The following is a 26,532-nucleotide window of genomic DNA, read 5'->3' on the forward strand; positions in this document are numbered from 1 at the left end:
GAGTCTGTGTAACCCCAGTGATGTCGCTCCTTGGTAGCGGGTTAGGGATGAACATGCTAAGAAGATACACCAGTTATAACACTTGTATGAACATCAGCTACATACCGTATACATACAGTACAAGGGACACAGAACATTATCCCCCTTAACTTCTTTGTGGCCGGTGGGATGCTAGCGTCCCAACTGGCCAACATCCGGTGAATTTACAGAGCGCCAAATTCAAAAAAATTACTATAAATATTTAACTCATGGAATCACACATGCAATACATCAAGTTAAAGCTTAACGTGTTGTTAATCCAGCCACCGTGTCAGATTTCAAAAAGGCTTTATGGTGAAAGCAAACCATGCGATTATCTGAGGACAGCGATCAGCAGACAAAACATTACGAACAGTTCGCAGCCATGTAGATTAGTCATGAAAGTCAGAAATAGCAATAAAATTAATCACTTTCCTTTGATCTTTGTATGGTTGCTCTCACGGGACTCTCACTTACACAATAAATGTTTGTTTTGTTCGATACATTCCCTCTTTATATCTAAAAACCTCCATTTTGTTGGTGCGTTTTGTTCAGTAATCCAATGTTGCAAATGCGGTCACAACGGGCAGACAAAAATTCCAAATAGTGTCCGTAAAGTTCGTAGAAACATGTTAAACGATGTTTCTAATCAATCCTCAGGTTGTTTTTAGCCTAAATAATCGATAAAATTTCAACCGGACAATAGCGTCGTCATTATAAAAGAAAAATAAGAAAGAGGAACCATCTCACTATCCACTGACTAAATGTTATCATTCTCACTCATTTTTCAGAATAAAAGCCTGAAACAATGTCTAAAGACTCTTCACATCTAGTAGAAGCCATTGGCAAGGCAATCTGGTTCATAACCGTTTACATGGTGGATAGGCTTTCAAAGGAAAAACACCCATTCAAAATAATGGCACTTCCTGGATTGATTTTCCTCAGGTTTTCACCTGCCATATAAGTTCTGACGTACTCACAGACATTATTCTGACAGTTTTGGAAACTTTAGAGTGTGTTCTATCCAAATCTAACGATAATATGCATATGCTATCTTCTGGGCCTGAGAAACAGGCAGTTTACTTTGGGCACGTTTTTCATCTGGAGGGGAGAATTAGTGCCCTCTACCCTAGTGAGGTTAAGATCACTGTTAGGACAGGCTGACTCCTGTCTGATTGACATACGTTTCCTCTCAGGGTTTTGTACGTAATGCTTTGTTCTTATGTCTTGAGTTGTGTGGTTCTGATGCAGGATCAGTGGTATTGTTTGTGGTGTGTTGTCTGTCATGTAAACCTCCCTGTCCATCTATTCCTAGATCAGCTGGCCAGCCCCCACAGACAGAGTTGAGATGTGTAAACTGGCCGGCAAGAGTGCTCATGTGAGTAAAGTCTGGAAAAAGCCTGAAGCCTTGTTTAATTCACATTGACAATAAAATCACTGTTCGGGTAAAAAATGACATTCCAAAAATATCTTACTCTTCTTGGTTCCTTTCTTCTTACTCTCAGTTGGAGTGTGGCAATTTTGTGCGTGTGCTCCACAACTATAACCACACCCATCTGTACGCCTGTGGGACAGGAGCCTTCCACCCCATTTGTGCCTTCATTGAGATCTCAGGACGCAGAGAGGTAGAGTCGGGGAGAACACACACACTCACACACACACAGCACACACTGCTTACTTACACAGTATTTCTCTCTTTCTCACTCTCTCTCTTTTTCTCTTAAGGAGGGTGTGTTCCAGTTGTTGTCCGGTACAGTGGAGTCTGGGAGGCTGAAATGTCCTTACGACCCCAGGCAACCTTTCACCTCTGTACTCACAGGTCAGACTACGCCCCATCATAATGTCCTCTTCTTACTAACCTAGACCTACTGACAGAAACTCAGCCCCACCCTGACACCATTCTACACCCACATTCAGCCCTAACACCTTCTCTCTCATGTCCTGGTGTTCAAAAGCCCTCTACAATAAAAAAGGAAAGCCCTCTTGTAGGGAGAATTATGTCTGAATGTAATAAACAATTTATACTTGGCATGGAACTATAAACACTCACATAGTGTCTCCCTCAAGATTCTCACTGCTATCCCCAGGGTGTGTGTGTGTGTGTGTGTGTGTGTGTGTGTGTGTGTGTGTGTGTTATGATGAGGAAAGAAAGACATTGTCATCTACTAAGCCAACTCCTAAATTATTAGACATATTTTTGTCAAGGCTAGATTCATTGAAACATATTTGATCAGCATATCGTCTTTCAGAAATCTGGTTTTGCCAAAGAATGTCGTATCACTGAAAGCATGACACACATTTTAGAGCGATTGACTAATTTGTTTTTGCTCAGGTTTGCTTTCTTCCTTTTTATCTGAGTGTAGCTGGTTACTCTAATAGGTTCACATTTACAGTTTTACTTGACCCCCATCATTGGTACAGGCCTAACCCTCCTTTTGTCTGATTGGTTGCAGATCAATTCCTGTATGCGGGCACAGCATCAGACTTCCTGGGTAAAGACACAACATTCACCCGCTCCCTGGGCCCGCCCCCTGACCAGCACTATATACGCACTGAGATCTCAGAGGACTACTGGATCAACGGTACACATACATACATACACACACATACATCCACAAATAGCATTACATCATAAAGGATTCAAACATTTCAAAGGTCATTGAAGATGCACTATGCAGAAATCTATGAATAAATCGCTCCGGCATTTCATGGTTGCTAAAATTATAGTAGTTTGCCTAATTTCCGGTTATGTGACAAAATAAGTAAGTATAGTGTAGAGAATCACTTTACCATCTAAACCACTGTGAAATATGTTTTCCAAAACCAGGAATATTTTTTTTCAGCTGTTTGAAACTAGCGTACAAAATCAAAAGTAAAAAACGCAAAAACTCAACTTAAGAATTGTAGGCATAGAAAAAGGTGCACATAGAACCGATCTCCCACTTCTTAGACTTGCTTTCAATGACAAAGACAGATCTATAACTCAAATTTCTATGTGAATTTGGTCGGGTCGCCCAAAAAGTTACATATTGCAGCATTATTAAGGAAACAAAAAGCACCTTCTCCTCCACACTTTCTCCTGCCCATAACTGTTGAGACAGTACCTAGCCAGTTGATTTGCTCTACCCGTAAGCAGGCCTGCAATCTGAAGGCCACGTACCATATACGTGGCCGAGACTGCCAAATAGCAATGCCACCAACTAGCATTTGTATCCCAGGTTGTCCAAGCATGATATTAGGGGCTGGTAATTAAAGGTGCTACACATAGTATTTTTTTGCATTTTTGCATTGTAATTTAAGAAAATGTCCATAATATATCTGCAGTAATAGTAAAATGATAGTGTTTCACAGTATTACTTATCCACCAGTGTTGTGATTGGCTGTGATATTCGCCTATTTATTTCTCCCACCGGGAAGGCATTTGCTGTCAAAAAAGCTGTTTTGACTTTGTGGTTCTGTTATCTCGTGGATATCAGGGCAAGTGGCCAATGTAGATATCACTATCTCATTTCCTGGTTGCTAATATTCTACACTGTTCACTACAATTGTAGTTTGTGAGAAAACAAGCACTGAATAGTCATCACAAGGCCTTACTTTGATGGCCTAGTTTTACACTAACTCAGTGGTGTTATGAAAATCCTGGTTTACAGGCCACATCAGGCCTGCAAGTCACATTAAGCTGGCATGCAAAGTGATGTGTAAATCCTATTGGAATCCAGTCAGAATTAGGATATCCAACAGTTTATTCACCCATAACCTGCATTCAGAATGACTGTCAGGGTTAGGAAAATTGATAAGAAGGCTATCTAAACCATTTCAACTGGAACAACCATTTCAGTAACTAACACAATAAATACTAACCGATTGGATTAGTTTAGAAAAATGTATGTTATTTATATTTGTGTTGCATAACATTTATCAAACAATCAATCAATCAATACAAAAGCACAGATATTTAAAACTTCTTAAAAGAAAATTGGCCTGCACTAGAGCATGCTAGAAAATATGGTAATGATGGGTGTAGTTTTGATGGGACTGTTTTACTCTCCACAGTGTATAACAATAACTCTGGTTATTAACACCAACACTGGGGGTTATTTTACACTCTTAGAGAGTGATATTAACTGCTGAATCAACACCTAGAAATGTTACATTGAAAAATCAACACTGGACAATTTGCTGTGCACACACACAAACACACACACGCATGTTGTAGAGCTGTGAATGATCAGCTTGTAGAGCCATTCATTGTGGCATGACATTATATCACAGTAACCGTTGGCCTGGTTCTTTAGAATACATCCTTCCTCTCAGTCTCGGTACATAAGGATTGGTTGAAGCAGGTGAGTTCATTCATAGGCTAGTTTTGTCATTGAGTGTTTCACTTCCCAGTCTTTCCATTGATACACAGAGCTGCTTTATGTTCTCATTTTGGGCTTGTGGGAGGTTATTGGCATTCCTGCCCAAAGCAAACAGTCCAGTTATTCATTTATGACTTTTACACGAGTTCCACACTATAGACACCACACCTACTGTACAGGGTATACGTACTGTACCTACTAGGGGATTTACAGTGTGCCACAGTTCACAGGTCCCTGCTCTACATACACACACTACAAGCACTATTCTATGATACACACTCCTCTCTGTCTATTCTATGAATCACTCTCGTCTACATTTGTCATGGATCAAAAGATGTCACCAGTTTCCAACTCCTGACACACACTCACCACATTTCAGAGCCATGGGCAGGGTGTGAGGGAGATCTCTGGAGACGTGCTGTCACTGTGTATGTGTGTGTCAGAGGTTTTAACTAATGTACAGTAACAGTGACTATGTGTAGTGTGTGTGTGAGCAGGCCTACATTGGACTATTTTAAGGAATTCACTGAGAGGCTTCCAGGGTTGATGTCATGTTACTGTAACACCCAGATCACGGCTCTTTCTTTCTCACTCTGTCTAGTTCCTTTCCTCTGTTCCATGGCTCTGTCTGGAGGTATTTTAGCGTTCATAAATCAGGGTGCTCCGAGGAGACTGAGGCGCGTGCTAACTCTAACTTCTAAAAGACGCTCCGCTGTGTCCATAGGGTCAGACTGGAAATGAACAATGCTGCTTTGATAACTCTCTCTCTCTCTTTCTCTCTCTCTTTCTCTCTTTCTCTTTTTTTCTCTCTTTCTCTCTTTCTCTCTCTTTCTTTCTTTCTTTCTTTCTTTCTCTCTCTTTCTCTCTCTCTTTCTTTCTTTCTCTCTCTCTCACACACTAGAGGCCAGGTTTATATCAGCTCACCCTGTGTCCGACACCTACAACCCTGACGATGACAAGATCTACTTCTTCTTCCGAGAGTCATCACGGGACAGGAGCGATAAGAGTGTCCTGTCCCGCGTAGCACGCGTCTGCAAGGTGAGAGAGGGGAGAGGTGTAGAATGGTAAAAGAACGAAGGTGAGGAGTGAGGGAAGGTTTGGGGAGATGTCAGGGAAGGGGCGTAGAGGAGGACAGACATCTAACAGGGCGCATGTACAGTGATAGATCTGTGTCCACTGCTATAGAGCTAGCTTCTCCCACAGATATACTTAAACCCCCCTGGGAGGATACTTCCTGGTACATTCCTCTTGTGTAATCTGCTGACAGAGGAGCGGACCACTGCTGTCAAAGAGGGTAAATTAAAGTTTAACCTGTGTTTTTGTCTGGCTGACAGGGCAGCCTAATGTCAGGTCTCAGGACAGCAGTTAAGGTGTATGAATTAAGTACGCCCTTACAAAAAAAAGACAATGAAACAAAATAATGTGAAAAACACATGGTTTTCAGACATGTGTGGACAACTCAGATGTGTTTCTCCCCAGACAATTGCAGGAAAGAGGGAAGCGTTTTTTTTTATGACTGAAAACTATTTTTTGCATCCATTTACAATTAATTTGCTCCCACATTAAATATTTTGTTTCGCTAACAATACTTTTGGGTCTATGTTTTGCTTTCAATATCATTCTTTTTGTTTGCAATACTAAGCATTTTGTTCTCATCTTCAGAAGCTTTACTTGATATTAATGACACAAAAGTAACTCCCTCACTAGAGGATTGCGTCATATAATAACACTATGACTCTATTAAAGGTGTTTATAGTGGCAATACTGCATGTAAACATTAACAAAGTGTGTCCCCACAACAGCTTTGGCAAAAATCTGAGGGATGGGGCGCGATAAATGCAACCACTCTTTAATAAACTACACTATAAATGCATCCATGATATCAATTATACTTTGAATCATGTGTTTAGGCTATACAGTGTTTGTTTCCATTTTCTTTGTTCACAAACAGTGGAGTAAATGTGTAGTTTTCTTACAATCACGTGAAAGTGCTGCACATGAAACTGCAAATTAGATTTTTTCATGTGATTGTTTTTCACATGTGAACTTGCAATTCTCCATGTGAAAGTAAGATTTTCGCAATGTGGAGTTATTTTACGTGTGAAAAGGCAAATGTGATTTTTACATGAAAAATGTTATTCACAAGTAAAACTGCATATCTTTTTTTCGCATGTGAGCATTTTTAACGTGAAACCTCATATTTTTTGTAAGGATGACAGTAGGATAGTTGGTCCAGTCCCATATTGGTCCTGCACCTACTCTAGCCCCCTACCCATTCTTTAGGTTCTACAGTGACTTGTGAAAGTATTCACTCCCCTTGGCATTTTTCCTATTTTGTTCCCTTACAACCTGGAATTAAAATAGATTTTTTGGGGGGGGGTTGAATCATTTGATTTACACAACATGCCTACCATTTTGAAGATGCAAAATCATTTTTATTGTGAAACAAACAAGATGTAAGACACACAAAAAAACAGAAAAAAAGCGTGCATAACTATTCACCCCCCCAAAGTCAATACTTTGTAAAGCCATCTTTTGCAGCAATTACAGCTGCACGTCTCTTGGGGTATGTCTCTATAAGATTGGCACATCTAGCCACTGGGATTTTTGCCCATTCTTTAAGGCAAAACTTCTCTAGCTCCTTCAAGTTGGATGGGTTCTTTTGGTGTACAGCAATCTTTAAGTCATACCACAGATTCTTAATTGGATTGAGGTCTTGGCTTTGGCTAGGCCATTCCAACTGTTGCTTTAGCAGTATGCTTAGGGTCATTGTCTTGCTGGAAGGTGAACCTCTGTCCAAGTCTTTAAATCTCTGGAAGACTGAAACAGGTTTCCCTCGAGAATTTCCCTGTATTTAGCTCCATCCATCATTCCTTAAATTCTGACCAGTTTCCCAGTCCCTGCCGATGAAAAACATCCCCACAGCATGTAGGGTGTTGTTATCGGGGTGATGAGAGGTGTTGGCTTTGCGCTAGACATAGAGTTTTCCTTGATGGCCATAAAGCTCAATTTTAGTCTCTTCTGACCAGAGTACCTTGTTCCATATGTTTGGGGAGTCTCCAACATGCCTTTCGGCGAACACCAAACATGTTTGCTTATTTCTTTCTTTATTAAGCAATGGCTTAAAGACCATATAGCCCAGGTCTGTGGAGTGTACGGCTTAAAGTGGTCCTATGGACAGATACTCCAATCTCCGCTGTGGAGCTTTGCAGCTCCTTCAGGGTTATCTTTGGACTCTTTGTTGCCTCTCTGATTAGTGCACTCCTTGTCTGATCCTTGACCTTTTGTTGGGCGGCCCTCTCTTGGCAGGTTTGTTGTGGTGCCATATTCTTTCCATTTTTTAAATAATGGATTTAATGGTGCTCTGTGGGATGTTCAAAGTTTTCGATATTTTTGTTATAACCCCCCAACCCTGATCTGTACTTCTCCACAACTTTGGAGAGCTCCTTGGTCTTCATGGTGCCGCTTGCTTGGTGGTGCCTCTTGCACTCTTAGTGGTGTTGCAGACTCTGGGGCCTTTCAGAACAGTTGTATATACTGTATATTGAGATCATGTGACAGATTATGTGACACTTAGATTGCACACAGGTGGACTTTATTGAACTAATGATGTGACTTCTGAAGGTAATTGTTTGCACCAGATCTTATTTAGGGGCTTCGTAGTAAAGGGGGTGAATACATACATATTCACTCACCACTTTTCTCTTTTCACATGTTTTGAAACAAGTTATTTTCTTCATTTCACTTCACCAATTTGGACTATTTTGTGTCCTTTACACGAAATCCAAATATAAATCAATTTAAATTACAGGTTGTAATGCAACAAAGTAGAACAAATGCAAAAGGGGAATGAATACTTTTGCAAGGCACTGTACCTCTAGTCCCTAGCCCCTACCTGTAGCTCTTACTCCTTCCATGTTCACGGTTCTGAAGGAGCTGAATTAATGGAGCAAGACAGCAGCAGCTCTACTCAGGCTTGCTGGGGGCTAGGTGGAGACTACAGCCTTTGAAATAGAATCTCATTCTACACTGTAAAACAAATCCTGTTGTGTTTATGGTAACTTACTGGCAGCCAGTTGCCTGTAAATTACTATAAAAAAAAGATACAGTGTGTTACTGTAAATTCCTAATAAACATTGTTTTAACATCAAAAATAAAAAGAAGATTTTATTCCAATATTTTTATGAATATCACCACCATCAACAGAATAAACACATTTTCAATTACACTAATTGGATTGCAATTACACTGGTATATCTGACATAGGCTTTGAAAAAGCACCCGTGAATAGTGTGGCAAGTGTGTGGGAAGCTTTCTTGACTTGAACAATAGTTTTTGCCAAAACATGGCTAACCTTTGTTTAAGCAGGTAACAGCTGCTCTCAGCAAACATGTGTTTGGAGTTACCTTTCTGTATAATAGACTATGTTAGAGTTTACACTTCATCTAATTATAATCTACCAAATCTATTCATTTTAAAATGTTGATTACTTCTTCTTGCCATTATCATTCACCTGATGATAATACAAGAGCAGAGTTTGTCATGTTTGTGCAAACGTATGATAGGGGTCCCTGGGCAAGAAAAGGTTGAAGACCCCTGCTGTAAAGTTTGCAGTAGTGTACTGTTAAGCCAAAGTTTCTTTGGAATTTATGGTAAATATATTGTACTTTTTTTTTTAACAGTAACTTACAGGTAAACTGGCTGCCAGTAAGTTATGGTAAAAACAGCAGGTTTTTTTGAGTGTAGTTCTGTGACTACAGCAGGTTGTTTCATTGAATCAGGTGTGTTACTTCTTGGCTGGAACAAAAGTCTGTACCCAGACTTGTTGGACCCTCCTGGCCGCTGCTGGTAGAAGAGATTCAGTTTCAGTTCCCAGCTATGTGAGGTTTGGTATTTTTGGGTAGTGGGGAGACTGTCCCTGTACTGAGTTATGTCGCCACATCTTCCCACAATAAAAATTCCAAGCTCCATTGCAACATTCCCAGTTTCAGGCACTTGGAGTGGTTATGATTGAGGAGTAAGCTGTAAGGCTGGTGATTCCTTTTCCTGTGTCTACAGCTGACAATAGAGGGGTTCGATTGAAGATAATCCCATTTAGAAAACACTAAAGCCATTATCCGAACAGTTTTTATAATTGTGTGTCTATTTAAGACAGTCTCCAGGCCGAGTGTAATAGGGAGGTTAGTCTAGGGCCCTTGTCCTGGATAAAGGGGCCCTGTACTTGAGATATACTTGAGTACTCCTGCCCTAGCCCTGAGAAAAGCACTGTTTTATTGAGAAGAGCACTCAGCCAAGGGTATACATATGCTAATTAGAATATCTGCATAATTAATGAACTCGCTAGTTTACCTTCAATTCTTCTTCGCTCATCTTTCTATTTTTTAAAATGTATTTCTCTCCTTTTTTCTTGCTTCAATTCCTCCTTCGGACTGTTATTCTTGTTTTACTAAATCCCTCTACCATATTCTCTCCTCCTTGTCAGTAATTTTCCCTTTTCAGTCCTCTCTCCATTCTTTCAGTTTATTGTGACTGCCGTCATCATTACCGTTAATGAGCCTCGTTCCTCTGCCAGTTGAATAATCACATGTAAACGGGGACATGTGTCTAACTTCACCTGGGTTTATTTAAACTAGTCTCAAACAGGAGTTTAGGATTTCAAGGTCTGTAGAAAGGTGTGCAGTTCTGTTGTGCTTGTTACAGTATGTCAGGTTCTTTGGACTATGGTTTTAAACCCGATTTCAGTTGTATTTGTCTGTCAGACTATGGTCTTAAACCCGATTTCAGTTGTATTTGTGTGTCAGACTGTGTTATGGTTGTGTTGTGGTTGTGTTTCAGAATGACGTGGGAGGGTTGAGGAGTCTGACCAATAAGTGGACGACGTTCCTCAAAGCCAGACTGGTGTGTTCCATCCCTGGACCCGAAGGAGTGGACACACACTTTGACGAGCTCCGTAAGACACATACACACGCACACCTGGCATGCTTCCACGTTGACACACGCACAACGCATGCGCACTAAATGCCACATTCTTAACTTTTGTGTGTGTGTGTGTGTGTGTGTGCGTGTGATGTAGAGGACATATTCATGCTTCCCTCTAGAGATGAGAAGAACCCTGTAGTGTATGGAATCTTCACCACCTCCAGGTAAAATGACACTTAGTACACCATACCTTACGCCATACCTTACTGAGGCATGTCTCTACCTCTCAGCTTATTTCTCCCACTATAATATACTACATTGTACTGTGTTTCTCCTCCAGCTCTGTGTTCCGCGGCTCGGCGGTGTGTGTGTACAGCATGGCTGACATACGAGCTGTGTTCAACGGACCCTACGCTCACAAGGAGGGACCTGACCATCGCTGGGTAGAATATGAGGGGAGAATACCTTACCCTCGCCCTGGAACGGTACACAAACAAACACGCTCATCTCTGCTAACCATACCCCGCTCCATTTCCCTCCTGCCTGAAAGCAGACTGAATATTGTTTCTGTCCAGGATTATTTAGAAAGACCCCTCTTAAATGGCTTACAATATGACCCAATCCTGATGTATGAACCAGTTCTGATTAACAATAATAAACACCTATCTATTGCATGTGCCTGTGCACATAATGAATTAATAGTCTGTGAGAGTGTGACAGAAGTCAACGTTTATATGTGAAAGCATGCAAGTGTTTGTCTGTGTGTGTGTGTGTGTGTGTGTGTGTGTGATATATTACCCAGTCCCTGTCTTGATGAACAATAATAAACGTCAGTCTGGGGGGCAGCTTTGATGATGTCACTAAGTCGTCACGGTGATCACTGTCGTATGTGTCCTGTTACGCAGTGTTTGTAGAACTGATTAACATGAGGTACTGTGACTGTGTGTGTGTGCAGGTGGACGTTTATTAGGATGAGTCTTGTCCTTAAGGCAGAACTGAGTGATTTTTGTTAGATGGGCCAGCTGCAAAGTAAAAATTGGCTATATTGGAAAAATGCAGGATTTTGGGGGGGGATTTTTGGTCTTAATTTATGGTTAGGGTTAAGCGTGAGGGTGAGCAGTGTGGTTAAAGTTAGGTTTAGGTTTAAAATCCGATTTCATGACATTGTGTTAATTTGGTAGAGCATGGCACTCAGGGTTGTGGGTTTGATTGCCATGGGGGACTAGTAAACATGAAAATGTTTTCATTACTGTAAGTCACTCTGGATAAGAACATCTGCTTAATGACTAAAATGTGAAATTTTGACTGTCAACTAATGACTTCTCGACAGGACTCCCTCCAGAACAAGATTAATGATGAAAAACACTACCCTGCTATGGACATGTTGAACTACACTTGTGGGGACCAGAAATCCCCAAAATAATAGTAAATAAACTAAATATTTGACCATGTGGGGACATTTTGTCAGTCCCCACAAGGTAAAAGCCTATTCATAGGGGGTTTAGTGTTAAGGTTAGAATTAGTGTTAAGGTTAGAATTAGGGTTAGGTTTAGATGTTAGGGAAAATAGGATTTTGAATGGGAATCAATTGTATGTCCCCACAAGGTTAGTTAAACAAGATTGTGAGTGAGTGAGTGAGTGAGTGAGTGAGTGAGTGAGTGAGTGAGTGAGAAACCAGCGTCAACAAGCATAGGGCCATAAACTGATGGCTTATTACTGTGTGTGCTCCAGATGAACTTAATTTAATGGAGTACCACATGTCACCACCAGAGGGGGACACATACCTATTATTCAGAGGCCACTGGCCAACCTAAAAAATATGACAAGCACTTTGATGACAGCGAATCCCAAAAATGTCTGTCTTACCAGTAGGTACCTAGGTTAGTAATTGCTTTAAGGTAGACAACCACGTCTTTATCTTGACTTGACTGATCTTTCTACTGCCCTCTAGTACCTCCAGATAAATTGTGTTAGTTGATCTCATTTAGTCTCTGAAATGACACATTATTTGATATCTCTCTTCAGAAACTGACAGTGTCTTCCTTCCTCAGTGTCCCAGTAAGACATATGACCCCAGGATAAAAACCACCAAGGACTTCTCAGACGAGGTGGTCAGCTTCATCCGCTTCCACCCACTCATGTTCCGCTCTGTCTACCCCCTGACCGGCCGGCCCGTGTTCACACGTGTACGTGTCGATTACGCACTGACACAGATAGTGGTGGACCGCGTCATGGCTGAGGATGGACAGTATGAAATCATGTTTCTGGGTACAGGTAAGAGATTCCAACACACACATGTTCAGACGCACACAAACACCCACATACATTTTTTCTGTTCTAATATTGATGTGTTTGAAGTCTGTTTGAATGTTGGAGACTGTGTTCGGTTGCAATAGGTATCATCTTCAGTGTAGTATGAGCTCCATGAACCCCTTATCTTTGCTCTAATGCTCAGAGCTCTACAACATCATAGTCTGTTTGGAGCCAATAGTCCCATTTCAGCAGAACTCTCTCAATAGAAAGTTTCCAAACGAGAAGATGTGTGTGTGTGTGTGTGTGCGTGCGTGTGTGTTCAGATGCTGGGTCAGTGCTGAAGGTGGTGAGCATCACTCAGGAGAACTGGTCCACTGAGGAGGTGATTTTGGAGGAACTCCAGGTGTTCCAGGTAAGAAACACACTCAAAGTTCATTCTGTTCCCCCAAAGCCTGTTTAATCCTGACGTGAACTTTTTGAAGACAAACACTGTAGTGGTTTCTCTCAAGGGGTTGTCAGCTCATCAAACAGCAGTAAAATATGAATGTCCTATTCTAAACACACAGCAGTAGATCTAGAGGTACAGAGAGGAGAGATGGTGTGTTCGTCTAGTATTACAGAGACAGAGGGAGTTCCTTTTCTCACATTGATTCACAGACTTATTGGTTGACCTCCCAAACATGAAGTCAGCTCTGTAGAAGGAAAGAGAGCTTGTTTTTTCCCAAGCAGAACTAATTCGCTAACTGTTCTCTGTGTTAAAGTATGAATCTGTGTGCATGTGTGTGTAGTGGAGATAATGGTTACTTTCTCCTCCAGACTCCCACTCCAATCCTGAGTATGGAGATCTCTTCTAAACAGGTAAGAACACCCCTCTTCTCTATCCCCTCCTTTCCATCTCCACCCTCCCTAATTGTATCATATAGCTACAGTACAGTATAGTGCTTTTGGAAAGTATTCACAACCCTTGACTTCCCCATGTTGTTACTTTCCAGCCTTATTCTAAAATGTATTAAATAGTTTTTTTTCTCTCTTATCAATCTACACACAATACCCCATAATGACAAAGCAAAAGAAGGTTTTTAGACATTTTTGCAAATGTATACATTTTTTAAAACGATATATTACATTTACAAATATGTAAATATTACATTTACATAAGGGTTTACTTTGTTGAAGCGCCTTTGGCAGCGATTAGAGCATCACGTCTTCTTGGGTATGACGCTACAGGCTTTGCACACCTGTATTTGGGGCTCCCGAGTGGGGCAGTTGTCTAAGACACTGCATCTCAGTGCAAGAGGTGTCACTGCAGTACCTGCTTACTGTCGTTGTCCTGTTGGAAGATGAACCTTCGCCCCAGTCTGAGGTCCTGAGCAGGTTTTCATCAAGGATCTCTCACCTCGCTGACCAAGGCCCTTCTCACCCGGTTTTGCCCGGGTGGCCAGCTCTAGGAATAGTCTTGGTGGTTCAAACCTTCTTCCATTTAAGAATGATGGAGATCACTGTGTTCTTGGGGACCTTCAATGCTGCAGACATTTTTTGATACCTTCCCCAGTTCTGTGCCTCGACTCAATCCTGTCTCGGAGCTCTACAGACAAGTCCTTCGACCTCATTGCTTGGGTTTTGCTCTGACATGCACTACCAACTGTGGGACCTTATATAGACAGGTGTGTGCCTTTCCAAATAATGTCCAATCAGTTGAATTTACCACAGGTGGACTCCAATCAAATTGTAGAAACAAATCAAAGGATGATCAATGAAAACAGGATGCACCTGTTACGGTTTTCTTCCGTCGAAGGAGAGTCGGACCAAAATGCAGCGTGGTATTTTTGATACATGTTTAATAACGACAAAAAAACAAACAATACAAAAACAACAAACGTAAATAGAAAACCTATACAGCCTATCTGGTGACAACAAACACAGAGACAGGAACAATCACCCACGAAACACTCAAAGAATATGGCTGCCTAAATATGGTTCCCAATCAGAGACAACGATAATCACCTGCCTCTGATTGAGAACCACCTCAGGCAACCATAGACTTTTCTAGACAACCCTACTAAGCCACAATCCCAATACCTACTAAAACCCCAAGACAAAACACACCACATAAATAAGCCCATGTCACACCCTGGCCTGACCAAATAAAGAAAGAAAACACAAAATACTAAGACCAGCGCGTGACAGCACCTGAATTTTTGAGTCTCATAGTAAAGTGTCTGAATTCTTATGTAAATAAGTTATTTCTGTTTTTAATTTTTAAGAAATTAGCAAAAAAAAATCTAAAACCTGTTTTCGCTTTGTAATTATGCTATATTGCGTGTATAGATTGATGAGGACATTTTTTGAATTTAATACACTTTAGAATTAGGCTGTTACCAACAAAATGTGGAAAAAGGGAATGGGTCTGAATACTTTTCGAAAGCACTGTAAATCAGGCTCAATGCCATTAGCGGCACTGTCCAGAGCCACCTTCCCACTCGTTTTCCCTTCTATCCCCCTTCTCCCTCCCCTCTCTTTTCCTCCCTCGTTATCTGAGGGTACGGGATGTCAGCAGACCCTTCAACTCCAATCACAGCTTCCCTTCATCTGCCAAAGTGTGTGTGTGTGTGTGTGTGTGGGGTGTGTTTTCATCCCAGCCCAGCCCCCAGTGTTAGCCATGTTTCCCTTCAGAGTTTGTTTTGAAATCCCTGGTTCAGACGAGTCCCGACAGATCCATACAAAACATTCTCTCTCGCTCTCTCTCTCTCTTTTTTTTCTCTCTCGCTCTCATGTGTTGTTGAAGGTTTTGTTGTTTAAACGAGCTTTAGAGTTAGGGGGGTTGACTTCCAGTATTAATAATTGGAAGTTAGAACTCTGAAGATACTGTACCACTGGACATGTAGGTGTACTAAATCACACATGTGCACTCAAATGGACGCACACACACTTTCCAAAACATAGATCAGAAAAACAGATCTCTTGTCCCACAATGAACCATAGTATAGTGTAAACAACAACATATACTGTAACAAGGTGATTAGTTGAAAAAAGTGGCCTAGACTATACCCTTCTCTGAGGTTGTTTGTTCTCTCCATCTCTGTCTCCATAGCAACAGCTATACGTGGGTTCGGGGGCAGGGCTAGCCCAGGTGTCACTGAGCAGATGTCACCTGTATGGTCAGGTGTGTGCAGAGTGCTGCCTCGCCAGAGACCCCTACTGTGCCTGGGACGGACACACCTGCTCACTGTACATCCCTGCATCCAAGAGGTAGAGTATACACACACACACACAAAACACACACAAACACACACACATCACATCACTGCTGGCCTGGGACATTGTCTGCTGCCTCCGTTTGGGATGGCTCAATATTTTGGACAAAAATGGCCGAATGTAACTAAGGCTATTAGACGGATGTCATGTCATTGGAGGAGTGGGTGAGTGACTGACTTTTTCCCCTCATATCAGTTTTCGGTGTCTATACACAGCTAGAGATGCAGGTATCATTTGGTTAGCTAGAAAGAACTTGAACAATTGTTATCCAAGTTATCATATTGATTGCGTTCGCACATTCACTGGCTATCTTCCCTGATTTCAGAGCACTCTCGTCTGATTGTTCCAGAGCGCAGAGTAACTGATGAATTTACGAACGCGTAGCACCCACAGGATATGACCGGCCAGTGGCAGTAAACGTAGGCAACTTAACCTCTCTGGGATCGTTCAGGACGCTAGCGCCCCACCTCGCCAACAGCCAGTGAAATTGCAGGGCGCCAAATTCAAAACAACAGAAATCTCATAAATAAATTTCCTCAACCATGCAAGTATTTTACACCATTTTAAATATACACTTCTCGATAATCCAACCACAGTGTCCGATTTCAAAAGGCTTTTCGGTGAAAGCAGAACATATGTGTTACGTCAGCAACTAGTCACAGAAAGCATTCAGCCATTTTCCAACCAAAGAAAGGTGTCACAAAAAGCAGAAATATAGATAAAATGAATCACTAACCTTTGACGATCTTCATCAGATGACACTCCCAGGACTCAATGTTACACAATACATGTATGTTTTGTTCGATCAAGTTCATATTTATATCCCAAAAAATTGCAGAGCCTCATCAAATAACAGAAATACTCATCATAAACTTTGATGAAAGATACATGTTTTACATATAATTAAAGATAAACTTGTTCTTAATACAACCGCTGTGTCAGATTTCAAAAAAGCTTTACGGCAAAAGCACAATATTCAATAATTGAGAACAGTGTTCAGCCACAAAACAAAGCCAAACAGTTACCCGCCAAGTTGTGGAGTCAACAAAAGTCATAAATAGCATTATAAATCTTCACTTACCTTTGCTGATCTTCGTCGGAATGCACTCCCAGGACTCCCATTTCCACAAGAAATGTTTGTGTTGTTCAATTACATCCATATTTATGTCCAAATACCTCCGTTTTGTTGACACGTTTAGTTTACTATTCCAAAGGCACAATGCGCGAGCGCAAAATCCAGACTAAAAGTCAAAAGAGTTCCATTACAGTTTGTAGAAACATGTCAAACGATGTTTACAATCAATCCTTAGGGTCTTTTTATAATAAATCTTCAATAATATTCCAACCGGACAATAGCGTATTCATTACAGAGGAAAAAGAGGGAACGGCGTGCCCGCGTGACCGCGCAGTAAACAACTGATTGGCCTCAGCCTAGTCCACTTGTTGAATCAGCTCTTATTCGACACCCTTCCACAATAGAAACCTCAAACAACTTTCTAAAGACTGTTGACATCTGCTGGAAGCCTTGGGAAGTGCAATCTGGCCCCATAGACACAGCATATTGGAAAATGAAACTACAAACCTCAGATTTCAAGACTTCCTGGTTGGATTTGTCTCAGGTTTTCGCCTGCCATTTCGCCTGAGTTCTGTTATACTAACAGACATCATTCAAACAGTTTTAGAAACTTCAGTGTTTCCATCCAATACTACTAATAATATGCATATATTAGCATCTGGGACAGAGTAGCAGGCAGTTTACTCTGGGCATCTTATTCATCCAAGCTACTCAATACTGCCCCCCTGTCACCAAGAAGTTAAGTAATAGTTAGTCAAGAATGCTCTAGATAACATGTAAACAGCCGACCAGCTCTGCTGGGTTAGTAAAATGGTCAGTGTAAGGTGTTCTCTCATCTGTGTCTGGAAGTTGCTAGCTAGCAAGCTAGCCTAATTTAGCTAGTTTGCTTTGGGTGCTTGGTTGGGACAAGCATTCATTTTTGGCAGATAAGCTGCAGAAGAATAAGTAGACTACAATTCCCCATCGTGTATTAGTGTAATTTTGATAGGAAACTAACTGAAAAAGTTTGAATGGGTTTATCTAATGCTCTTTCATTAGATTTTAGCTCATGGCTCGCATTAGTTGTTGATATTTTTGTTGTTGATGTGCATAACTGACCAATAGGACTCCCAAGTGGTATTTACATATTTGCAGAAATTCATTCAGGTGTATTTTGTGGCTTTAGGCAAATGTGTTCTAATGATCTAATGTCGAGCTGTTGCAACTGCATGTAAACACACAGTCCAGTTCAAAGTGAATGATGGCAGGCCTGTGTTGCAAATAAAGGCTTACTGTAGCTCTGTGGAGACTGGTCCTACATGAGACAGATGTTTTTGTTTGGCCACTCCCACTCTAAATTGCTATAGAATCTTCACAAATGCCATAGTATACGTAATTCCCAAACATTCTAAGAATGTGTGAAAATGTGAAAATGTCCATATCTAAGTGCTCACTTGTCATATATTTTTTTAAGTGATATATTCTTCCTGGGGGTGTATATGAACAGATTTGTATAACATTTCATGTTGCTAAATGTTGTCAGTTCCACTTTATATCTTTTGTCTTGCCCATTCACCCTCTGAATGGCACGCATACACAATCCATGTCTCAATTGTCTCAAGGATTCAAAATCCTTCTTATTAACCTGTCTCCTTCCCTTCATCTACACTGATTGAATTGGATTTAACAAGTGACATCAATAAGGGATTATAGCTTTCACCTGGATTCACCTTGTTAGTCTATGGAAATAGAAGGTGCTCTTAATGTTTTGTACACTCAGTGTACATACATCCACATGTCTCCAGGTGTAGAAAATGTCCCATATTCTCTGTATATTAATATAACATTTTGTAGCCTGAAGAACAAATAAAGTATATAGGAGCATATACAACAGCTGTGCCACATTGCTATTCTTTTCGTCTAAGGTATCTGAACCATAGCAGGCCCCAGGATCAATAGATTACCCCTTCGTTATCCATGAAATGAGGTACATTTGTCATTTACTCTGACATGTTCATCTTTCACTGTCAGATCAGGTATGTGAAGATGTCCACAAGCCTGATTTAATGAACCTGAAGAAGAGAGAAAGTTTATATCCTACCTGACCTTGCACTATTTTTGTCCCAATTCAGGGCTCTAGGGACTGTCATAGAGTGTTCAGATATTTTCTCTATTTTTTGTTTTGGTGGGCTTTTGTTTCTTCAGCATTTCTCTGTGCCTCATGGATGTTCACTTACCTCTTTCGCTCTCTCTTAGGGCAGAAGCATTGATTAGAAACTATTTGATGTGCTAATGATTAATGTTACTGTTACTCTCTGTTGTCTTCTTTTTTTGTGTGTGTGTGTGTGTGTGTGTGCATCCAGGATAAATAGCCTAGTCAGACTATAGCAGTGGCCTAGTCAGACTATATAATCTCAGCCAAAAAAAAAGTCCTCTCACTGGCAAATGCGTACATTTTTCAGCAAACTTAAATTGTGTAATTATTTGTATGACCAGAACAAGATTCAACAACTGAGACATAAACTGAGCAAGTTCCACAGACATGTGATTAACAGAAATTGAATAATGTGTACCTGAACAAGAGGGGGGGGGTCAAAAGTAACAGTCAGAATATGGTGTGGCCACCAGCTGCATTAAGAACTGCAGTGCATCTCCTCCTTATGGACTGCACCAGATTTGCCCGTTCTTGCTGGGAGATGTTACCCCACTCTTCCACCAAGGCACCTGCAAGTTCCCGGACATTTCTGGGGGGAATGGCCCTAGCCCTCACCCTCCATTCCAACAGGTCCCAGACAATCTCAATGGGATTGAGATCCGGGCTCTTCGCTGGCCATGGCAGAACACTGACATTCCTGTCTTACAGGAAATCATGCACAGAACAAGCAGTATGGCTGGTGGCATTGTCATGCTGGAGGGTTATGTCAGGATGAGCCTGCAGGAAGGGTACCACATGAGGGAGGAAGATGTCTTCCCTGTAACGGACAGCATTGAGATGGCCTGCAATGACAACAGGCTCAGTCCGATGATGCTGTGACACACCGCCCTAGACCATGATGGACCCTCCACCTCCAAATCAATACCGCTCCAGAGTACAGCCCTCGGTGTAACGATCATTCCTTCGATGATAAACACAAATCTGATTATCACCCCTGGTGAGACAAAACCGCGACTCGTCAGTGAAGAGCAATTTTTGCCAGTCCTGTCTGGTCCAGTGACGGTGGGTTTGTGCCCATAGGCGACGTTGTTGCCGGTGATGTCTGGTGAGGACCTGCCTTACAACAGGCCTACAAGCCCTCAGTCCAGCCTCTCAGCCTATTGTGGACAGTCTGAGAACTGATGGAGGGAATGTGCGTTCCTGGTATAACTCGGACAGTTGTTGTTGCCATCCTGTACTTGTCCCCCAGGTGTGATGCTCGGATGTACCAATCCTGTGCAGGTGTTGTTACATGTGGTCTGCCACTGCGAGGATGATCAGCTGTCCATCCTGTCTCCCTATAGCACTGTCATTGGTGTCTCACAGTACGGACATGGCAATGTATTGCCCTGGCCACATCTGCAATCCTCATGCCTCCTTGCAGCAAGCCTAAGGCACGTTCACACAGATGAGCAGGAACTCTGGGCATCTTTATTTCAGTGTTTTTCAGAGTCAGTAGAAAGACCTCTTTAGTGTCCTAAGCTTTCATAACTGTGACCTTAATTACCTACCGTCTATAAGCTGTTAGTGTCTTAACGACCGTTCCACAGGTGCATGTTCATTAATTGTTTATGGTTTATTGAACAAGCATGGGAAACAGTGTTTAAACCCTTTACAATGAAGATCTGTGAAGTTATTGGGATTTTTACGATTTATCTTTGAAAGACATGGTCCTCATCTTTTTTTGATGAGTTTAGTTTGGGGTTACACCATTGCATGATGTGGTAGTAAGGGTCATGTTATTGCATTGTGGGATAGTGGGAATCCTGGTTGATGCCTGTTGGGACTTTGAAAACTGATCTGAGGACATAAAGGCAGCAGAATACAAAACTCTACACATTACCTAAATCTATGACGGATAGAGAGAGATGGTGAGAGAGGGGGAGGGATATATAGCTGTAGAGCAAAAGAGACAACAATATAGGGAGGCATATAGCTGAAGTTTAAGCTCAATATATAGAATGTATGTGGTTGACTGTGTTAACATCCATATATCCATCCATAGCTTTCAGAGAGAGAGGAACTTGAATATCTGGCTTAGAGCGTTTTTCACGCCCTGACCTTAGAGCTTTTTATGTCTCTATTTTGGTTTGGTCAGGGTGTGATATGGGTGGGCATTCTATGTTCTTTTTTCTATGTTTTTGTATTTCTTTGTTTTGGTCGGGTATGGTTCTCAATCAGGGACAGCTGTCTATCGTTGTCTCTGATTGGGAACCATACTTAGGGAGGTTTTGCCCACATGGGTTTTGTGGGTAGTTGTTTTCTGTATGGTTTAGTTTCCTTACAGAACTGTTTGTTTACCTCCTGTTATTTTTGTTCAAGTGTTCTGATTTAATAAAATATCATGAACACTTACCACGCTGCGTGTTGCTCCAGTCATTTACAGGAAGAGGATCTTTACAGAACTACCCACCACCACAAGCGGACCAAGCAGTGTGGTATGGAGGAGCAGAGACTTCAGGACTCCTGGACTTGGGAGGAGATATTAGACGGACAGGGACCCTGGAGACAGGCTGGGGAATATCGCCTCCCGAAGGAAGAACTAGAGGCAGCTAAAGCTGAGAGGCGGCGCTATGAGGCAAGGCAGCGTAGCAGGCACGAGAGGCAGCCCCAAAAAATGTTTTGGGGGGGGGTCACACGGGGAGATTGGCGAAGTCAGGCGACAGACCTGAGCCAACTCCCCATGCTTACCGGAAGCAAAGTGGTACTGGTCAGGCACCGTGTTATGCGGTGAAGCGCACGGTGTCTCCAGTGCGCGCTCATAGCCCGGAGCGCTATATGCCAGCCCCCCGCAAATGCCATGCGAGAGTGGGCATCCAGCCAGCTCAGCGCGTTTGGTCTCCGGTGCACCGTTTTGGCCCAGGGTATCCTGCGCCGGCTCTGCGTACTGTGTCTCCGGGGCGCTGGGAGGGTTCAGTTCGCCCTATGCCTGCGCTCCGCCCATTCCGGGCGAAAGTGGGCATTGAGCCTAAGGGAGAGGTGCGAGTGTTAAGCACCAGATCTCCAGTGCTCCCCCACAGCCCGGTTCGACCTGTGCCTGCACTCTGGAGGGGCCAGGCTAAAGTGGGCATTCAGCCTGGAGGAGTGGTGCCAAGGCTGTGCACCAGAGCTCCAGTGCTCCCCCACAACCCGGTTCATCCGGTGCCTCCTCCATGCACCAGGCCTCCTGTAGGTCTCCCCAGCCTGTGGCAGCCCCACGCACCAGGCTGTCTCTGCGTCTCCTCCCTCCAGCAATGCCCTCCAGTCCAGAGCCTCCAGTGTCACCCTTCAGTCCCGAGCGTCCAGAAGGCACCCTTCGGTCCGGAGCGTCCAGAGGCGCCCTTCGGTCCGGAGCGTCCAGAGGCGCCCTTCGGTCCGGAGCTTCCAGAAGGCACCCTCAAGTCCGGGGCTGTCTACGAGGGTACCCAGGTACCTCGTCGGTCCCCGCTCTAGAGGCGCCACCTAAGTGGGCCAAGCCAGAGGAGGAGCGGGGTCTACGTCCCTCACCAGAGCCGCCACCGCAGAGAAATGCCCACCCAGACCCTCCCCTATAGGTTCAGGTTTTGCGGCCGGAGTCCGCTGACAGCTGTCTATCGTTGTCTCTGATTGGGAACCATACTTAGGTAGCTTTTGCCCACATCGGTTTTGTGGGTAGTTGTTTTCTGTATGGTTCAGTTTCCTTACAGAACTGTTTGTTTTCCTCTTTGTTCTTTTTGTTCAAGTGTTCTGATGTAATAAAACATCATGAACACGTACCACGCTGCGCTTTGGTCCAGTCATTTACAGGAAGAGGATCGTTACAGCGTTGGGCTGATAACCGAAAGGTTGCTGGATCAAATCCCCAAGCTGACAACGTAGAAATCTGTCGTTATGCCCCTGAGCAAGGCAGTTAACCCACTTCCCCGTGCGCCAAAGACGTGGATGTTGATTAAGGCAGCCCCCCGTACCTCTCTGATTCAGAGGGTTAAATGCAGAAGACACATTTCAGTTGAAGGCATTCAGTATAACTGACTAGGCATCCCCCTTTCACTACACCTGCATTGCTTGCTGTTTGGGGTTTTAGGCTGGGTTTCTGTACAGCACTTTGAGATATCAGCTGATGTACGAAGGGCTATATAAATACATTTGATTTGATTTGTATTCAGTGTGTTATCTGTATGTGGCTGTCAGTATGTTGGGTTCAGTGTGTTGTCCATATCTGGTTGTTGTCAGTATGTTCAGTATGTTAGACATATTTAACAGAGTTATCAGGACAGACAGAGCAGCTTAAATCCTAGCCTGAAGTAACTCCTGTTACCTGTAATACGAACTCAGGACATACATACACACACGCCACAGGAACCATTTTGTGTGTGCATTTGAAAGAGTAAAATGTTGCCCCTGGTCTTGCTGTAGGCTAACTACTATGAACTCGCCTCACACTGAAGAATGTATGTATGGAGCCAAATATTGCCTTGACAGCAGGACGTGACCTTATTACCTTTATTGACCTTTCACCCCTGACCCTGTGGCGTGTGTGTGTGTGTGTTTTATGTATGCGTTTTGGGTTGACAGGAGAGCTAGGAGACAAGACATTAAACATGGAGACCCATCCAGCCAGTGTTGGGACACAGATGACAGTAAGTGATAAAACAAGACTTAAATGCTTCCCTGACCTGATACAGTAACTTCTCGCGTGCCTGTGCGTGTGCGTGTTGCTCAGACAATCACGATATTAACACTACATGGATTCATTTCTGTGTTCTCAGCTCTGCGTGGAGGCAGGGTGGAGGAGAGGATAATGTTTGGGGTGGAGAATAACTCAACCTTCCTGGAGTGTCTCCCTAAATCACAACAGGCCACCATACGCTGGTTCATACACAGACCTGGAGCTGAACACAGAGAGGAGGTGAGACAGAACTCACACAAGCACATCCACAAGCACTCACACACGCATGCACACACACACAGGGATTCAAACTTTCTGCAATATTCACCATTTTGATCTCAAAATAGACTATCCACATGAATCGTGTACACAGTAAATGTTGCAGCAACAAATCAAAACACTTGAAGAGTTCATTTTAACGCTACCTCGGATAACATATGGTCCTACTCTAAAGAGTGTAAAAATTACTCTGATTATAGTGTTACATTTTGAGTGTTAATGTAATACTTCGTAGTTAAAAAAATAACACTGCTTTACATTTGCCAGTGTTACTCAAATTTACCACTATGGTGTAATTAACCATCAGTGTTATTTATATTCAACACTAGTGTTAATCTAGAGTTAACTCCTATTAGTGTTATGCAAAAAGACTGTTACAGTGAGTGATTCTGGCTGTTTTAACACTATATGGTGTAAAGCCTATTTAGCATATTTCCCATTTTGCCTTTTCTTTTCGAGTGAATTGTAGGGTTACCACTCATGACTGTACTTGTTAGTGACAGAGACATGGTTGTTGAATTGGTCTCCATTTTAAAGGTCTGTTATCATATTTTATTTTACTTGTTGTTGGCCTAGTTTTAACAGTGGTGTTAGGAACATCTTGGTTTATACGAACAACGCAAATCAAATGATACTGACTGACAAGTGTAATTCCTTTTGGAATCCAGCCAGAGTTAAGATAGCCAACAGTTAAACTTTTTATTCACCCCTCTACCTGCATTCAGAATGACTACCATTATTAGGCATTCAGGGTAAGTAGACGACCTAAACAATTTAAACCGGAACAACCATTTCAGTAACGGGTGCAATAATTGTCTCTAACTGATTTGGATTTTTTTATAAAAATATATGTTATTTATCTTTGTGTAGCATAAGATTAATCATTCAATCAATGTACATGTAAAAAAACACGTATTAAAATCCGTCTCCTCCCCCCAAAAAAGAGTACCTGCAAAGCATGCTGGGAAATATGGTAATGTTGGGTTTGGTTTTGATGGGACTGTTTTACACTCCACAATGTAAAACAATAACTCTGGTTATTAACACCAACACTGGGGTTATTTTACAACACTGAGCGTTAATTTCACACTAACAGTGTGAATTTAACTCCTGAACCAACACTAGACATTTTGGACCCCAAAAAATCAACACTGGCCAATTTGCTGTCTGGACTGAGCACCGAAGGTTAAATGTATGTACTTATTATAAAAGTAGTGAAATTGCACTTTATCATAATTCATGAAAAGAATGCGTCAGTGATTTGTATTTCCTGCAACTTTCTAAAGAATAACGTCTGTTTCTGTGCACCTGTGTGTTGTAGTGTAGCCAATTAGCATGCCTAAACAGTCATTTCTAAAGGCTTTCCCAATAAACTTTCCAAATGAAATGTTGATTGCAATGTAGGCCTACCTGGCAGAATGATATCATAATGATTTGTATCAATTGGGTGGGTATTTGTTTAGCAAACTCTCCCGTCACATTAAACAGCACTACAAGAACGCCTACAGAAACACAGCTAACGAAACACAATGGTCTCTTGTTGGTGTGCAATTTCATTAAAAGCAACTACTCCCCCCTTTTTAATTTATTAAAGTGGACTCCTGATGTGGAAAGTGGTCTCGTGATGTGGAAAGTGGTCTCTTGATGTGGAAAGTGGTCTCTTGATGTGGAAAGTGGTCTCGTGATGTGGAAAGTGGTCTCCTGATGTGGAAAGTGGTCTCTTGATGTGGAAAGTGGTCTCTTGATGTGGAAAGTGGTCTCTTGATGTGGAAAGTGGTCTCTTGATGTGGAAAGTGGTCTCTTGATGTGGAAAGTGGTCTCTTGATGTGGAAAGTGGTCTCTTGATGTGGAAAGTGGTCTCTTGATGTGGAAAGTGGTCTCTTGATGTGGAAAGTGGTCTCCTGATGTGGGAAGTGGTCTCTTGATGTGGAAAGTGGTCACCTGATGTGGAAAGTGGTCTCTTGATGTGGAAAGTGGTCTCTTGATGTGGTTGAAGCATTGTTGTGGACATAGAACTTCCAATTGTGTTGATTTTCTATTTTAAAAAGTGTGATTTTGAGAGTGAAAACCTGAAACAAAGATTTGATGGTATCCTTCCCCTGAGTACAGGGGGACAACCTAATTTTGTTGAAATTACATGGAACAACATTGATTTAGTGTGTGCCCAATGGACTATGTATTTCTGTCTGGGAGACTGAGATTTTCATTACATGTCATGATAAACCTTGAACACAGACCAAAGAGCCCAACTCTCTCTGGAACTATTTTATCTGTCTATTGTGGTTTGGAAAGTTAGGAGTATTGAGATTAATCAAATGTGTGTTATATTCTTATTCTCTGAAAATAGACACATTTTTTCTTGCACTTCACACTGTGCTTCTGTGCGGAAATGTTTTTCTCGCCTTTTTTGGGTCCTCACCCATTTGCCTCTTTGAGCACACACACAGCTTGTGGAGAGGGGTCAGGTCAGGAAAGAAGTCAATCTTGTGTTATCAGAGGCTTACAGTACTGGCAGTGCTACAGAGGTTCGTTGTAAGTCATCATGTCCCATGGCTGAAAAACAGACATTTGA

General features: G+C 42.2%; 1 protein-coding gene across 1 annotated transcript in view; it reads left to right on the forward strand.

Moving 5' to 3' along the window:
* Positions 1–26,532, forward strand: part of LOC112245124 (semaphorin-3D-like) — a 64,647-nt gene that overhangs the window by 26,588 nt on the left and 11,527 nt on the right. Inside the window, exons 4-17 of the mRNA XM_024413105.2 lie at positions 1,334–1,396; positions 1,524–1,643; positions 1,744–1,837; positions 2,472–2,600; positions 5,281–5,417; positions 10,215–10,329; positions 10,453–10,522; positions 10,639–10,783; positions 12,350–12,572; positions 12,875–12,963; positions 13,368–13,409; positions 15,643–15,800; positions 23,588–23,652; positions 23,782–23,921. Of these exons, the coding sequence (XP_024268873.1) occupies positions 1,334–1,396; positions 1,524–1,643; positions 1,744–1,837; positions 2,472–2,600; positions 5,281–5,417; positions 10,215–10,329; positions 10,453–10,522; positions 10,639–10,783; positions 12,350–12,572; positions 12,875–12,963; positions 13,368–13,409; positions 15,643–15,800; positions 23,588–23,652; positions 23,782–23,921 (1,590 nt within the window). The remainder of the gene's footprint in view (positions 1–1,333; positions 1,397–1,523; positions 1,644–1,743; positions 1,838–2,471; positions 2,601–5,280; positions 5,418–10,214; positions 10,330–10,452; positions 10,523–10,638; positions 10,784–12,349; positions 12,573–12,874; positions 12,964–13,367; positions 13,410–15,642; positions 15,801–23,587; positions 23,653–23,781; positions 23,922–26,532) is intronic.

Source organism: Oncorhynchus tshawytscha, linkage group LG06 (genome assembly GCF_018296145.1).
Source record: "Oncorhynchus tshawytscha isolate Ot180627B linkage group LG06, Otsh_v2.0, whole genome shotgun sequence".
Classification (NCBI taxonomy): Eukaryota; Metazoa; Chordata; class Actinopteri; order Salmoniformes; family Salmonidae; genus Oncorhynchus; species Oncorhynchus tshawytscha.